Genomic DNA, 15318 nt, shown 5'->3' on the forward strand with positions numbered 1-15318 from the left:
AGATTGTGTAGTTCAGGATAGGTCTAGTATACAGTCAATGTAAAAAAGTCGTGTGCAGTATGCAACATCACAGTGCTAAAGTGAATAATACAAACCTCCACATACTCATGCCGCAGCCGTTTGACCCTCTGAATTCCGCTCAAAAGGCACTGTATAAAGTTGTTTCATTTCAACCTGATGTCTTTTCAGGACGCGTGCCAGTGTTGACTGAGAGACCTGATGGACATTATTGAAAATGGCATGGTCACCGATAATGTTGGCTTGTAGTTCTCTGAGCCTGATAGCATTATTGGCCAAAACCATGTTTATTATCTCTCTCTTGGTCTTGTGTGAATATGGGCCCCCTTCCTCCTTGTCGTTCCCGACCCTCAATCCTATGTAGAGAATAATACATGTAACTTACTGTACAATGTCACAGGAAGGGGTATCACAAGTGCTGATATGGTGCATACAATAAGCGGCTGATTACTGTAACTGTAGACAGATCTTCTTTTACCTGTTTTCCTGTCAAAGATGCCACTGTATATCTGCTAAAAATTGGCTGAACTCTCAGTCCAGCCTCCCTCAGCGTCAATCGGTGGTTCACAACATGGTCCACTAGTGTTGCACGAATATCATTTGATAAGTTTGGTCCTCTTCTTCTTTGTGCATGTTCTCCTCTTGCTTCAGGTCTTCCTCGACCTCTGGCTCAGCCTCTGCCTCTTCCTCTACCTCCTTCTCCTCCTCTGTGTGCTCCTCCTCTCACCCTCACTCTTCTTCTGACTCCTTCCATTTTGGTTGAAGGCTGGTGAACCTACCTGCTGCATTTTTATAGTGCTTAAACCTGATTGGTGTGTCTACAATTTAGCAATCATGTGTTTGTGCACCTGATGGCTGTGTTTAACAGATTGGCTCATAGGTGTGGTAATTTGACAGTCAGTGCTTTGGAATTGCAAGGAAGTGACATCATGATATACTTCTGCGTCTGATGTATACAAGTGTGTTTAGTGTTTTACAAATCACTGTGTGTAATGTTTTGTAAGTAGTGTGAAGCTGACAGTTGTGCAAATCTAGCCTTGTGTTTTGCTCCTTGAGTGTAAGGTTTTGCTAATTGTGGGAAAAGTTACATTTTAGTGTGTAAGCAATCGTAAAAAACGGTAAGTACTTTACACCACTGTAATCAGGGAAGTAGAGAGTCATCTGAGCCACTGTTTCAGAGGGAGTCATGAGTCATGATAAATAGCACAGCACTCCCTCTAGTGCCATTCACCTTCTATTGGCAAAAATATCCTCATAGGGCACTTAAGCCTGTACCATGAGTCAACCCCAGAAAACTCAAATTCTTATACTGTGTGTGTGTGTGTGTGTGTGTGTGTGTGTGTGTGTGTGTGTGTGTGTGTGTGTGTGTGTGTGTGTGTGTGTGTGTGTGTGTGTGTGTGTGTGTGTGTGTAAGTGTGTGTGTGTGTGTAAGTGTGTGTAAGTGTGTGCGTGTGCAGATGCTTGTCAGTAATGTTAGTAAAGTCTATCCAATCTCTGTGACCTCTAACCTCTAACCTTCATACCCCCAGGACATGAACCACTGCTGGCTGTCCCAGCAACCCTCAGGAGGAGGCCAGGCCCAGTGCTTCCTCTACAACCCTAAAGTAGGCCTATGTGTGTGTGTGTGTGTGTGTGTGTGTGTGTGTGTGTGTGTGTGTGTGTGTGTGTGTGTGTGTGTGTGTGTGTGTGTGTGTGTGTGTGTGTGTGTGTGTGGGGGGGGGGTCTTTAAACCTTATCAATCTATCTCTCTCTCTCTCTCTAGGACGCAAAGCAGCACGCTACTCAGCACAAACAACGTATGTATTCATAGTCTAAGGTGTGTGTATTTGTGCGTGGGTGTATCTGTGTGTGTGTGTCTGTAACCATTCTCTGTCAGGCTGCTCAGGATTATGTTATAAGAATGAATATGTTTGTCATACCAGTGTGTGTGTGTGTGTGTGTGTGTGTGTGTGTGTGTGTGTGTGTGTGTGTGTGTGTGTGTGTGTGTGTCCTCACTCCCTCTCTCTTGCAGCTCGGGGGGATGACCCACCCTCACCTGGTGCCTCACAAATCGTAAGTGGGACACGAGAAATATATTCTACCTAAGGTCCCCGAACAGTGCCGGGGCTGTAATCCACACACACACACACACACACACACACACACACACACACACACACACACACACACACACACACACACAGAGGGGAAATAGTCCTAATCTGTCCATTTTAGTTGTGCAACAAACATGACGTAAAAACACCAGGCCAAAGGTGACCTGACATTTGTGTGAACTTTTCCAGTAGCAGAACAAAGAGTCTCCTAGCTTATTAACTCTTTATATCCTCTTTCTCACTCAGAGGTGGCATGTACCTCATTACCCCTCAAAACTAGACATTATAGCCCTTGTATACTGTACTTCAGACTTCACTTTTAGTGTACTTTAGAGTACCATTACTTTACTTTGGTCTTTCTCTTGACATATGTTTTTCTCATTTTTCCCAGCATGCTCGCTGATGACTTGAAGCTCAGCAGTGACGATGATGATGCTGACAAGGTAGGGAAGCCCAGGAACATTCTACAAACCTTTTCGAAAATGTTTACAACATTTCAGAATGTCTCTCTCTCTCTCTCTCATGACCTGAGCTAAATGTTTCCTTACTTCCATCCGCCCTTTCTCTTTCCTCCCTCCTCCCCTCCACCCTTCCTCCCTCCACCATTCCTTTCTGCTCCCTCCAACCCTTCTCTATGTTCATCCTACTGCACAGTTAAACAAAAAAAGGAAGCCAAAATATCTTGGGGGGTAACTAGTAACAGGACTTTGTAAATGAGTAAGTTGGCTACACCTCTTATTTGAAGTTGTATGAACAACATAAGAAGAAGAGAAGAGAAACAGTTAGTTGCAAGGGTTGGTAGGAAGAGAGGGGGGAGAAGAGTGAGAGGGGCTCCCTGCAGTGAGTGTGGTTCTGGGCCAGGGCTGGAGTGAAACCTGGAAGGAGAGAGAGAGAGAGAGAGAGAGAGAGAGAGAGAGAGAGAGAGAGAGAGAGAGAGGCTGGAGAGTTGGAATAGTTGCTTTCTGAGGGAGCTGTCTGTGCTCTCTTTGTTAGAATGGAGACGCATTTCGCACACACACGCACGTCCAAAGTGACGTCCCCTTCTTGTTTCCATTTCTCCATCTGTATTGATTTGATAGAACTGGAAGCTGAAATCGTCTGGCATGCTTTTGCCATATTGTTTTCACCTATCCAATAGCACTTCAATATGAGCAGCACAGGAGTTCCACTGCTTGCTTATTGTTGACAGATCACTCTTGTGTTGTGGATAAATGCTCCTGCCCCATAGGAAATGCAGATGAGCTTCCTGATTTACATAAATTAACTGAAAACCCGCACTAACACATGGTTATAGTAACAGTATTGCAGTATAACAGTATAACAGTATATGTAATCTAATTTTGGCAGGCTAATAGCATAGCCATCGATCAAGCAACATTATGGACTAAATGTTCAACTCATGTTGCTGAAGGTGTATTTTTTGCTCGACAATACTGGTGAAATGAAGATCATGCTGTACATAATGAATGACATCAGTCTCTTTGACCTCCCTTCTCTGTCATCTCTCTACTAGGGCCCTGAACAGTCAGCCCTCTGGGTTGGTAACAACAGGTACTAGATGTGTCTACTGCATTACGTGTGTGTGTGTGTGTGTGTGTGTGTGTGTGTGTGTGTGTGTGTGTGTGTGTGTGTGTGTGTGTGGAAGCAATATGAAAGGTCAGGATGTGTGAAATGTGACAGCTGGAGGATTTCTCTCTCCTGGTCACTCTTAAACACACGTACACACACACACACACACACACACACACACACACACACACACACACACACACACACACACACACACACACACACACTGATAATGATAAATGAAGAGGGCCTACAAGTGTGAATGCCCACATATTGTGTGTGTGTGTGTGTGTGTGTGTGTGTGTGTGTGTGTGTGTGTGTGTGTGTGTGTGTGTGTGTGTGTGTGTGTGTGTGTGTGTGTTGCAAGAGTTATAACGTGCGTTGCTTTTCTTTTTAAATAAATCGGTCCAGCAACAATTATTTGACAAGTGAATTTACACCTCACAAAAACAGAGGAATAATGGTGGGAGAATCCTGAGGTGGGCGGGGCATGCACATTGCTAATGTCACTTTCTCTTTGTCATTTCTTGTCTATTATTACCCTCCTAGAAAATAATCACCTATGGGATGTGGATTATGTATTTATTTACTGGGCATTTCTCTCTCTCTGTGTGTGTGTGTGTGTGTTCATGCATCTGTGTGTTTGTGTATCTGTGTGTAATCTGACCCCTCTGGTGTGTGTGTTGATTGACAGTCTGTCGGAGCACCACACACACACACATGGTGGGAGGGTGAGACATTCCAGCTCAGACTCTTCAGGCTCAGACTCCTACAGTGAATTGGAGGAGGAGAGCAGTAGCCAGCGCTCCCTTAGCCCAAGCCCAGAAACACACTCCGATCCTGGGACACCCACCGACGCTCAGGCCCTTGGCTGCACCAAGGAGGTAGTACCCCCACGCTCACTTTCTGTCACACTGCTGTCTCTCTGTCTCTACACCATATCTCTCTTTAGCTGCCTCTCTTTCATGGTATTTCTCAATCTCTCTCTTTTAGAGATTTTTCTCTCACCCTTTAGCCTCTTATACCCTTTAGGTTCTTATACCCTTTAGCCTCTTATACCCTTTGGCCTCTTATACCCTTTAGCCTCTTACACCCTTTGGCCTCTTACACCCTTTAGCCTCTTACACCCTTTGGCCTCTTATACCCTTTAGCCTCTTATACCCTTTGGCCTCTTATACCCTTTGGCCTCTTATACCCTTTGGCCTCTTACACCCTTTGGCCTCTTATACCCTTTGGCCTCTTATACCCTTTAGCCTCTTATACCCTTTAGCCTCTTATACCCTTTAGCCTCTTATACCCATACCCTTTGGCCTCTTATACCCTTTAGTCTCTTATACCCTTTAGCCTCTTATACCCTTTGGCCTCTTATACCCTTTAGCCTCTTACACCCTTTAGCCTCTTATACCCTTTGGCCTCTTACACCCTTTAGCCTCTTACACCCTTTGGCCTCTTATACCCTTTAGCCTCTTATACCCTTTGGCCTCTTATACCCTTTGGCCTCTTACACCCTTTGGCCTCTTATACCCTTTGGCCTCTTATACCCTTTAGCCTCTTATACCCTTTAGCCTCTTATACCCTTTAGCCTCTTATACCCTTTAGCCTCTTATACCCTTTGGCCTCTTATACCCTTTAGCCTCTTATACCCTTTAGCCTCTTATACCCTTTAGCCTCTTATACCCTTTAGCCTGTTATACCCTTTAGCCTCTTATACCCTTTAGCCTCTTATACCCTTTAGCCTCTTATACCCTTGGCCTCTTATACCCTTTAGCCTCTTATACCCTTTAGCCTCTTATACCCTTTAGCCTCTTATACCCTTTAGCCTCTTATACCCTTTGGCCTCTTATACCCTTTAGCCTCTTATACCCTTTAGCCTCTTATACCCTTTAGCCTGTTATACCCTTTAGCCTCTTATACCCTTTAGTCTCTTATACCCTTTGGCCTCTTATACCCTTTAGCCTCTTATACCCTTTATCCTCTTATACCCTTTAGCCTCTTATACCCTTTAGCCTGTTATACCCTTTAGCCTCTTATACCCTTTAGCCTGTTATACCCTTTAGCCTCTTATACCCTTTAGCCTGTTATACCCTTTAGCCTCTTATACCCTTTGGCCTCTTATACCCTTTAGCCTGTTATACCCTTTAGCCTCTTATACCCTTTATCCTCTTATACCCTTTAGCCTCTTATACCCTTTAGCCTGTTATACCCTTTGGCCTCTTATACCCTTTAGCCTGTTATACCCTTTAGCCTCTTATACCCTTTAGCCTGTTATACCCTTTAGCCTCTTATACCCTTTAGCCTCTTATACCCTTTAGCCTCTTATACCCTTTAGCCTCTTATACCCTTTAGCCTCTTATACCCTTTAGCCTCTTATACCCTTTAGCCTCTTATACCCTTTAGCCTCTTATACCCTTTAGCCTCTTATACCCTTTAGCCTCTTATACCCTTTAGCCTCTTATACCCTTTGGCCTCTTATACCCTTTAGCCTCTTATACCCTTTAGCCTCTTATACCCTTTGGCCTCTTATACCCTTTAGCCTCTTATACCGTTTTACTCTATTTTTTCTCTCTGCCTCCTCTCATTTCAGATTCTCTCTCAATTCCATTCAAAGGGCATTATTGGCATGGGAAACATATGTTTACATTGCCAAAGCCAGTGAAATCTATCTGGGGAAGGGGAGGGGGAGGCAGGAATTAGGAATGCACGTGAGCTACTCTAGGGAGGGGGTGAGACCAGGGGGAGGAAGCAGGGGGAGGGGTATGCAGGGGGAGGAAGGCGGAGGGGAGTTGCTGTAGGAATTAGAGTCTGGGTGTCATGTCAACAAGCCCAGTCCCAAATAGGAAAGCCCACGGGAGGTGGGAGTCCCGGAGATTCAGTTTCACGCTAACATTTCATTAGCAGTTAGCATGACAGTCTCCCACACTAATAACCAACTGCAGACCCTCTATGCTACGCCAGCTTACGCCCAACTAAGCTAAACTAAAGGTAAGGGAAGCTTTCAAATGGAATGGGTTAGCAGTTTCATTGGCACTGAGTTACAAGCATGTAAATGCACAGTGGAGAGAGAGAGAGAGAGAGAGAGAGAAAGAGTGGTCTGTTTATAAACAGTGGTGAATAATAGGTCTTTATTTGAGGAGGAGCTGGTGGTGGGGGGATATTGTCGAAATAGGGGGACAGTAGTTGGGGGTTTAGGTTAGCTATGCAGAGAGAGTTGAGTAGGGGAAACCTGCTTCTACTGCCTGTATGAATAGAAGGCCCTATGTGTCTGTGTATGACCATAGCTGGGTCTATTACTGTACATGCAGTATATCAGGCCCCAATAGAGGTGGTGAGGCTGGGGGGGGGGGGCGTAAGGGAGTATATTTATTTACTGATTTCTATTGCCTTCTTGTCAAATAGTGCCAAGCCAGAACAAACTGAGAATTGACAAACTAGGTCCTGAAAATCATGCAAAGAACATTGGGAGTTTCCTTCCTCAACTGAAATAGAATCCATCTCCGAGCTCAAGAGAGATCTTATCTATGGATGATCCAATTCGAACTAGGGTTTCAACCGGGTATGTTTTGGATGGGTGGGGAGGGGGGTAGGAAAGAGTGCTCCAGAGTTCCAGGTAGAGGGAAGGAGGGAGGGAGGGAGGGAGGCAGGAGGCAGAGAGGGTACAAGAGACGCAGTGTCTTCTCTGGAAAAGGGAATGAGGGAAGGGGGGCAGTGTTTGAGTAGAGGAGTAGAGGTTTAAATAACTCTGGTCAGCTACTGGAGAGAGGGAGATAGAGGGGGAGGAGAGAAACATAAAGAAAAGAGAAAGAGCAGGAAAGCAGTGAGTATATCCTCTTCTTTTTAAAACTCTCTTCTTCCCTTTCTGGGTTACTGAGTGAATTGTTAGGCAGAATAAACAGCCAGTGTGTGAGTCATTAGATAAATGGGAGGGGGCTTTAGCCTCTGTCAGGGCAGATGTGTGTGGATTCCAGTGGTAGAAGGAAATGTCAGGGCAGATGTGTGTGGATTCCAGTGGTGGTAGGAAATGTCAGGGCAGATGTGTGTGGATTCCAGTGGTAGAAGGAAATGTCAGGGCAGATGTGTGTGGATTCCAGTGGTAGAAGGAAATGTCAGGGCAGATGTGTGTGGATTCCAGTGGTAGAAGGAAATGTCAGGGCAGATGTGTGTGGATTCCAGTGGTAGTAGGAAATGTCAGGGCAGATGTGTGTGGATTCCAGTGGTAGAAGGAAATGTCAGGGCAGATGTGTGTGGATTCCAGTGGTAGAAGGAAATGTCAGGGCAGATGTGTGTGGATTCCAGTGGTGGTAGGAAATGTCAGGGCAGATGTGTGTGGATTCCAGTGGTAGAAGGAAATGTCAGGGCAGATGTGTGTGGATTCCAGTGGTAGAAGGAAATGTCAGGGCAGATGTGTGTGGATTCCAGTGGTAGAAGGAAATGTCAGGGCAGATGTGTGTGGATTCCAGTGGTAGTAGGAAATGTCAGGGCAGATGTGTGTGGATTCCAGTGGTAGTAGGAAATGTCAGGGCAGATGTGTGTGGATTCCAGTGGTAGTAGGAAATGTCAGGGCAGATGTGTGTGGATTCCAGTGGTAGTATGAAATGTCAGGGCAGATGTGTGTGGATTCCAGTGGTGGTAGGAAATGTCAGGGCAGATGTGTGTGGATTCCAGTGGTGGTAGGAAATGTCAGGGCAGATGTGTGTGGATTCCAGTGGTAGTAGGAAATGTCAGGGCAGATGTGTGTGGATTCCAGTGGTAGTAGGAAATGTCAGGGCAGATGTGTGTGGATTCCAGTGGTAGTAGGAAATGTCAGGGCAGATGTGTGTGGATTCCAGTGGTGGTAGGAAATGTCAGGGCAGATGTGTGTGGATTCCAGTGGTGGTAGGAAATGTCAGGGCAGATGTGTGTGGATTCCAGTGGTGGTAGGAAATGTCAGGGCAGATGTGTGTGGATTCCAGTGGTGGTAGGAAATGTCAGGGCAGATGTGTGTGGATTCCAGTGGTAGTAGGAAATGTCAGGGCAGATGTGTGTGGATTCCAGTGGTGGTAGGAAATGTCAGGGCAGATGTGTGTGGATTCCAGTGGTAGTAGGAAATGTCAGGGCAGATGTGTGTGGATTCCAGTGGTAGTAGGAAATGTCAGGGCAGATGTGTGTGGATTCCAGTGGTAGAAGGAAATGTCAGGGCAGATGTGTGTGGATTCCAGTGGTAGTAGGAAATGAAGGTGGGTTGAAGAAGTAGTCAATTTAAAGGGCACTGTTCAAAGTTTGAGCTTCTTAGACTATGGTTGAACGAGTGGCCGTTTTTACAGTGTTTTCTCAAAGTACTCCACATGTACAGTGTTTTCTCAAAGTACTCCACATGTACAGTGTTTTCTCAAAGTACTCCACATGTACAGTGTAGTTTTGACTGTGGTGGTAAGAGTGAAGCCGGGACTGGGAGTGAGTAATGTGTGTTGGTAGTGTTTGTTCTATGGGTTGAGTGTTTTGGAATAGTCCAATGTGTGTCCTGGTTTTCAAGGAATCTATCGTTTACTCATCAAATCAAATCAATCAAATCAAACAGGTGTAGACCTTACAGTGAAATGCTTACTTATGAGCCCTAACCAACAATGCAGTTTCAAAAAATATGGATAAGAATAAGAGATAAAAGTAACAAGTAATTAAAGAGCAGCAGTAAAAAATAACAATATATACAGGGGGGTGCCGGTACAGAGTCAATGTGCGGGTGCACCGGTTAGTTGAGGTAGTATGTACATGTAGGTAGAGTTAGTTAAAGTGACTATGCATAGATGACAACAGAGAGTGGCAGTGGTGTGGAGAGGGAGGTGGGGGGGGGGGGGGCACTGCAAATAGTCTGGGTAGCCATTTGACTAGATGTTCAGGAGTCTTATGGCTTGGGGGTAGAAGCTGTTTAGAAGCCTCTTGGACCTAGACTTGGCACTCCGGTACCACTTGCCGTGTGGTAGCAGGGAGAACAGTCTATGACTAGGGTGGTTGGAGTCTTTGACAATTTTTAGGGCCTTCCTCTGACACCGCCTGGTATAGAGGTCCTGGATGGCAGGAAGCTTGGCCCCAGTGATGTACTGTCATGTCACTGTAACTTGCTCTTTTCCCCTTAGTCTCGCTCTCTCTCTCTCTCTCTCTCTCTCTCTCTCATTCCATCACTCTATCCCTCCCTCCCCCTTAGTCTCTCTCTCTCATGTTATCACTCTATCGCTCCCTCCCCCTTAGTCTCTCTCTTCACAGAACAGTGTGACCATAAGACAGACCCTCCTCATCTTTCTTTCATCCTGTTCCTCCCTACACACTTTATAAACATTTGTATTTTCAAGGATTTTTTTTATTGCACTGGCCTTCATTCAACATATCAATATTTTTGTGGGAAAAAGCTTATCTGAATATATATATATATATCTCCTTCCATGGCCTCCCAACTGCTCTTAAATGCAAGTAAAACTAAATGCATGCTCTTCAACCGATCGCTGCCCGCACCTGCCCGCCCGTCCAGCATCACTACTCTGGACGGTTCTGACTTAGAATATGTGGACAACTACAAATACCTAGGTGTCTGGTTAGACTGTAAACTCTCCTTCCAGACTCACATTAAGCATCTCCAATCAAAAATTAAATCTAGAATCGGCTTCCTATTTCGCAACTGTCACGGTTGTCGTCTGGAATGGAGGACCAAAACGCAGCAGGAATGTGGATGCACATCTTGATTTATTTTCAAATAAAGTGAACACCAAAATAACAAACAACGAAGAACTCACGAACAACAAAACAGTCTTGTAAGGCTCACACAGGCAAAACAAGAAACAATCTCCCACAAACACTAAACCAAACACATACCCATATATAGGACTCTCAATCAGAGGCAACGAGAAAGCACCTGCCTCCAATTAAGAGTCCAAACCCCCATTAACCTAAACATAGAAATACAACTAACTAGACTAAACATAGAAATACATTAACATAGAACAGTGCCCAAAAACCCCGGAATACATAAATCAAATACCCTTCTACAAAACCACCACCCCGAACCACATAAAACAAATACCCTCTGCCAAGTCCTGACCAAACTACAATAACAAATAACCCTTATACTGGTCAGGATGTGACAGCAACAAAGCATCCTTCACTCATGCTGCCAAACATACTCTGGTAAAACTGACTATCCTACCGATCCTTGACTTCGGTGATGTCATTTACAAAACAGCCTCCAACACTCTACTCAACAAATTGGATGCAGTCTATCACAGTGCCATCCGTTTTGTCACCAAAGCCCCATATACTACCCACCACTGCGACCTGTGCGCTCTCGTTGGCTGGCCCTCGCTTCATACTCACCGCCAAACCCACTGGCTCCAGGTTATCTACAAGTCTCTGCTAGGTAAAGCCCCGCCTTATCTCAGCTCACTGGTCACCATAGCAGCACCCACTCGTAGCACGCGCTCCAGCAGGTATATCTCACTGGTCACCCCCCAAAGCCAATTCTTCCTTTGGCCGCCTTTCCTTCCAGTTCTCTGCTGCCAATGACTGGAACGAACTACAAAAATCTCTGAAACTGGAGACTCATATCTCCCTCACTAGCTTTAAGCATCAGCTGTTAGAGCAGCTCACAGATCACCGCACCTGTACATAGCCCATCTGTAAACAGCCCATCTATCTACCTACCTCATCCCCATACTGTATTTATTTATTTATCTTGCTCCTTTGCACCCCAGTATCTCTACTTGCACATTCATCTTCTGCACATCTACCATTCCAGTGTTTAATTGCTATATTGTATTTACTTTGCCACCATGGCCTATTTATTGCCTTATCCTACCTCATTTGCACACACTGTATATAGACTTTTTCTACTGTATTATTGACTGTATGTTTGTTTATTCCATGTGTAACTCTGTGTTGTTGTTTGTGTCGAACTGCTTTGCTTTATCTTGGCCAGGTCACAGTTGTAAATGAGAACTTGTTCTCAACTAGCCTACCTGGTTAAATAAAGGTGAAATAAATAAATTAAAAAATATATATAAATAGTATTTTTCTCGCTGATCAGGACGATTGTTGTTTTTGGCTTAACCCCAAGACCAGGTTATCTGTTTTGATTGAATATAGTCCAAGCACTTTCTGCAAGTTAATTATAGTGCAAGTTAGTATTTAAAACCAATGTGGATATATCAAAGTCAACCTGTATCACATGATTCCTCTCCGTTGTTGAGCATACCTGTTTCTCCCCTCATCCCTCTCTCCTTAAATCTGTCATCCGTCTCCATCCTCTCATCTTCCTCTCTCTGTTTTCTCAGATATATCACCCCTCCACCACTCAGTGGCAGCTGGATAAGTGGCTGAAAAAAGTCCCCAAAGAATCGTCTTCCTGCGACCAGGATCCCAGCAATCACGACCACACCCAGAGAGCTACAGAGCACCGGTCGCTCTCCCCAGACCCCCAAAGAGCCCCATCTCCATCCAGACCCTGGGGGATCCGAGAGGACTACAGCCCCAGCCAGAGCCTTGTTTCCAGCCCGCGCTTCAACTACAGCCCTAGGCATAGCCCTCGGCCTAGCCCTGGCTACAGCCCCTGCCCCAGCCCCAGCCCCTGTTCCAGTCCTTGTCCTAGCCCCACCCCAAGACACAGCCCCATTCCTAGCCCGGTCCCCAGTGTCTGTCCGAGCCCCTTCCCAAGCCCCAGAGCCACCTGCAGCCTTAGTTCCATTCCCCAGCACCCCCCTAGGAGTCCTAGTCCTAGCCTTACTCATTCTAGCCCCCGCCACTATCCTCAGGTTCGGAGTCCTCATCAGGAAAGCCTCAGGCCTCCCACGTGGCCTAGCCTAACAACCAGCCCGAGCCATAGACCTAAAATCAGGCCGTGGATTGCCCCTGTACCCAGCACTGAGCACAAGAGCAAGCCAAGACACAGTCCATATCCTCAGCCTCCGCCTCAGCACAGCTCGAGGCCTACATCCACACAGAGCCAGCCTGTTCCCACTCCCAAGACCACAGCCAAGGCAGCCCCTGCTCTGAGCGCTGAGCTGAGCCACAGGCACAAACACAGATCCAGGCCTAGTCCCAACTCGAATCCCAAGCTTCATTCTCAGCCTAGCTTGAAACACGCATGCACTCTAGCCCCCAAAAGCCAACACCTATCAATCTCTGGACAAAGGCCCAAGGAGAGTAGCAGACACAGCCATAATTCCAACTCCAACCCCAGGCCCAGTAATGGGCCTAGTTTGACAACCAGACTCAGTACCAGTCTCAGTCCCACATCCAGGGCCAAGCACTTACCCACCACAGACCCTAGCAGAGAGACCAGCAGCAGAGTTGGTCACTGTTCCAAATCCAGCCCAAAGCCACATTCTCTGCCTAACTCCAAAGCTAGTTCTGAGCCTCGCGCTAAATCCAGCCCCAGCCCTAGACCCAAAGTCAAGTCCTGGGCCCCTGCTCCCCACTCAAAGCTTCCACAGAGGAAACCCCAATCCAGGGAGAGAGAACAGGAGGTGGACAACCGGAGAGAAACCCATGCACCAAAGAGGAAGGTAGACAGGCAGACAGGGGGAAAGGGGGAACATGAGGTAGAGAGACAGACAGAAAAACAAGGAGAGAGGCAGGGGAAGAAACAGAAGGAAAGAAAGGGGGAGAGACAGGGAGAGAGAAGACTGGCGGAGGAGCAGTTGCTTAGACACCCCTGGGTCCAGAGCTCAGAGGAAGAGGAGGAAGAGGACGTAGAGGAGAGAAAGAGGAGAAGGGAGGAGAGAGAGAAGGAGGAGAAGCGCAAGAGGAGGTGGAAGGAGCAGCAGCAGCAGAGAGGTGAATGGCAAGCGGTCCAGCCCAAGCAGAGACCTCACACCAACAGTGAGCGCCGCCACCATCCCATCGACCCACAACGCCACCGCCACGGGACCAAGAAAAAGAGGAGGAGGAAGAGTGAGGAGGAGGAAGAGAGACAGTCTCAGCCGGACCCTTCCCCTCCACCGTCACCCTCCTCCCCCACTCCTGTCGTCCTACCCACGGACTCCTCATCCTCTTCAGAGTCCGACTCGGAGCCCGATCTGCCTCCCAACGTCTCCAAAGTCCCGGCTGACTCCACATCAAGCCAGCGTCCCATCCCCAGGAGAGGGTACCAGGGCCCGGGGAGGCCCGCGGATAGCAGGCCCAGAGTGCTCTACCCCAGGCGCACCACCACATCCAACCCAGGCCAGGGGCAGCAAATCCAGGGGAAGCAGAAACTCTACACCCTGGTCCCGTTTGGACGTCGTGAGCTGGCCGCAGCCTCCCATCGAGGCCTGAGAAACTTGGTGGTGCAGATAGACCTCTCCCTGCTCAACAGAGTGCCTGATACTACGACAGGCACCCCAGCCTCTCACAAACACTCTTCCTCCTCCTCTGCCTCTGTCAAGCAGAAAGAAGCCATGAGACACCTGTGCATCCCCGAGACAGAGAGAGGAGACAGCAAGAGGAAACGCAAGGTAACACACACACTCCTTTTTTTCTATAGACCTCCAGTGTAAACAAGATAGTTGCACTGTAGCTAGTTTATCATGGAATACTAATGTCATCCTTTACTGAGACCTGAAGTCACTGTTACTTCACAACTACAATAGCCTGGTGTCCGTGGTTCTGCCATAATATCCGTGTTTCCTCCTAGTCAGAGAATGGAGTCCAGCACCACAGAGAGAGTAAGAGGAGCAACTCCCAGACCAACGGCCCCTCTGCCCACACAGAGTCTACAACACACAGACGTCTAGACGCTCACTCAGACACCAGACACAACGGGTGAGACTGGAACACACACTCTCATACACACGTATACACACTCTCATACACACTCTCATTGACACTTATACACACTCTAATACACACACACACACAAACACACACACACAAACACACATACACACAAACACACATATATACACTGAGTGTACAAAACATTAAGGACACCTGCTCTTTCCATGATATAGACTGACCAGGTGAATCCAGGTGAAAACTGCAGTATATATACACACGCTGATGCATACATAAACACTGTAAAACGTACTGACTGTGTATTTCCGGGGGGTTGTATGTGTGAGCAGGTTCTTGGAGGACTATCTGGGCAGTAAGAGGCCAATGTCCCCTCTCTCTGACACCCCTGACCCTACCAAGCCCCCCATCAAAACACAGAACCCAGAGCCTAAGATGGAGGTTGAGTGTTGTGTTGGGGTATCAGGGCAGCCTCAGCCCGAGTGTGAACCATGGGGACCTCCTTTACAACGGGCAGGGGGACAGAGAGGAACCGTAACCAACCATGAACCGTGAGTGCCTGACTGAAAAATAAGGCCACTGTCAGTCTTAAAGACCACATTCTACAGCCCAACCTAGACCATCAGAAGCAGTCAGTAGCTACCACCTAATAATATGCTCTTTCCTATTGACTTCCTCCCCCTCTCCATCCCTCTGTAGCCCACATCATGCTGAGTACTACATGCATGAAGCCAAGAGGATGAAGCACCGTGCAGATGCCATGGTGAGACTGGTTCAGGACTGGATTAGGACCAGAAGGACTGTTCTAACACTGAGTTAGGAATGTTAAAAATCGCTCCGCCATTTTCTGGTTGCTAAAACTCTGATAGTTCGCCTAATTTCAGTTTATGTGACAAAATCACTACTG

The 15318-nt window shown here is 46.9% G+C and overlaps 1 protein-coding gene across 3 annotated transcripts in view; it reads left to right on the forward strand.

The window, feature by feature from the left end:
* The window catches only part of aff3 (AF4/FMR2 family, member 3), a 37209-nt gene that overhangs the window by 15685 nt on the left and 6206 nt on the right, over window positions 1-15318 (forward strand). For 2 of the 3 annotated variants that reach the window (XM_029702857.1, XM_029702856.1), the window contains 10 exons: window positions 1548-1622; window positions 1781-1814; window positions 2030-2070; window positions 2503-2554; window positions 3625-3662; window positions 4375-4564; window positions 11975-14134; window positions 14314-14441; window positions 14744-14962; window positions 15111-15174. In XM_029702857.1, the coding sequence (XP_029558717.1) occupies window positions 2039-2070; window positions 2503-2554; window positions 3625-3662; window positions 4375-4564; window positions 11975-14134; window positions 14314-14441; window positions 14744-14962; window positions 15111-15174 (2883 nt within the window). In that variant the 5' untranslated portion in view covers window positions 1548-1622; window positions 1781-1814; window positions 2030-2038. Of the gene's footprint in view, window positions 1-1547; window positions 1623-1780; window positions 1835-2029; window positions 2071-2502; window positions 2555-3624; window positions 3663-4374; window positions 4565-11974; window positions 14135-14313; window positions 14442-14743; window positions 14963-15110; window positions 15175-15318 lie in introns of all 3 variants that reach the window. The other variant, XM_029702858.1, reaches the window with a different exon arrangement.

Source organism: Salmo trutta, chromosome 20 (genome assembly GCF_901001165.1).
Source record: "Salmo trutta chromosome 20, fSalTru1.1, whole genome shotgun sequence".
NCBI classification, from domain to species: domain Eukaryota; kingdom Metazoa; phylum Chordata; class Actinopteri; order Salmoniformes; family Salmonidae; genus Salmo; species Salmo trutta.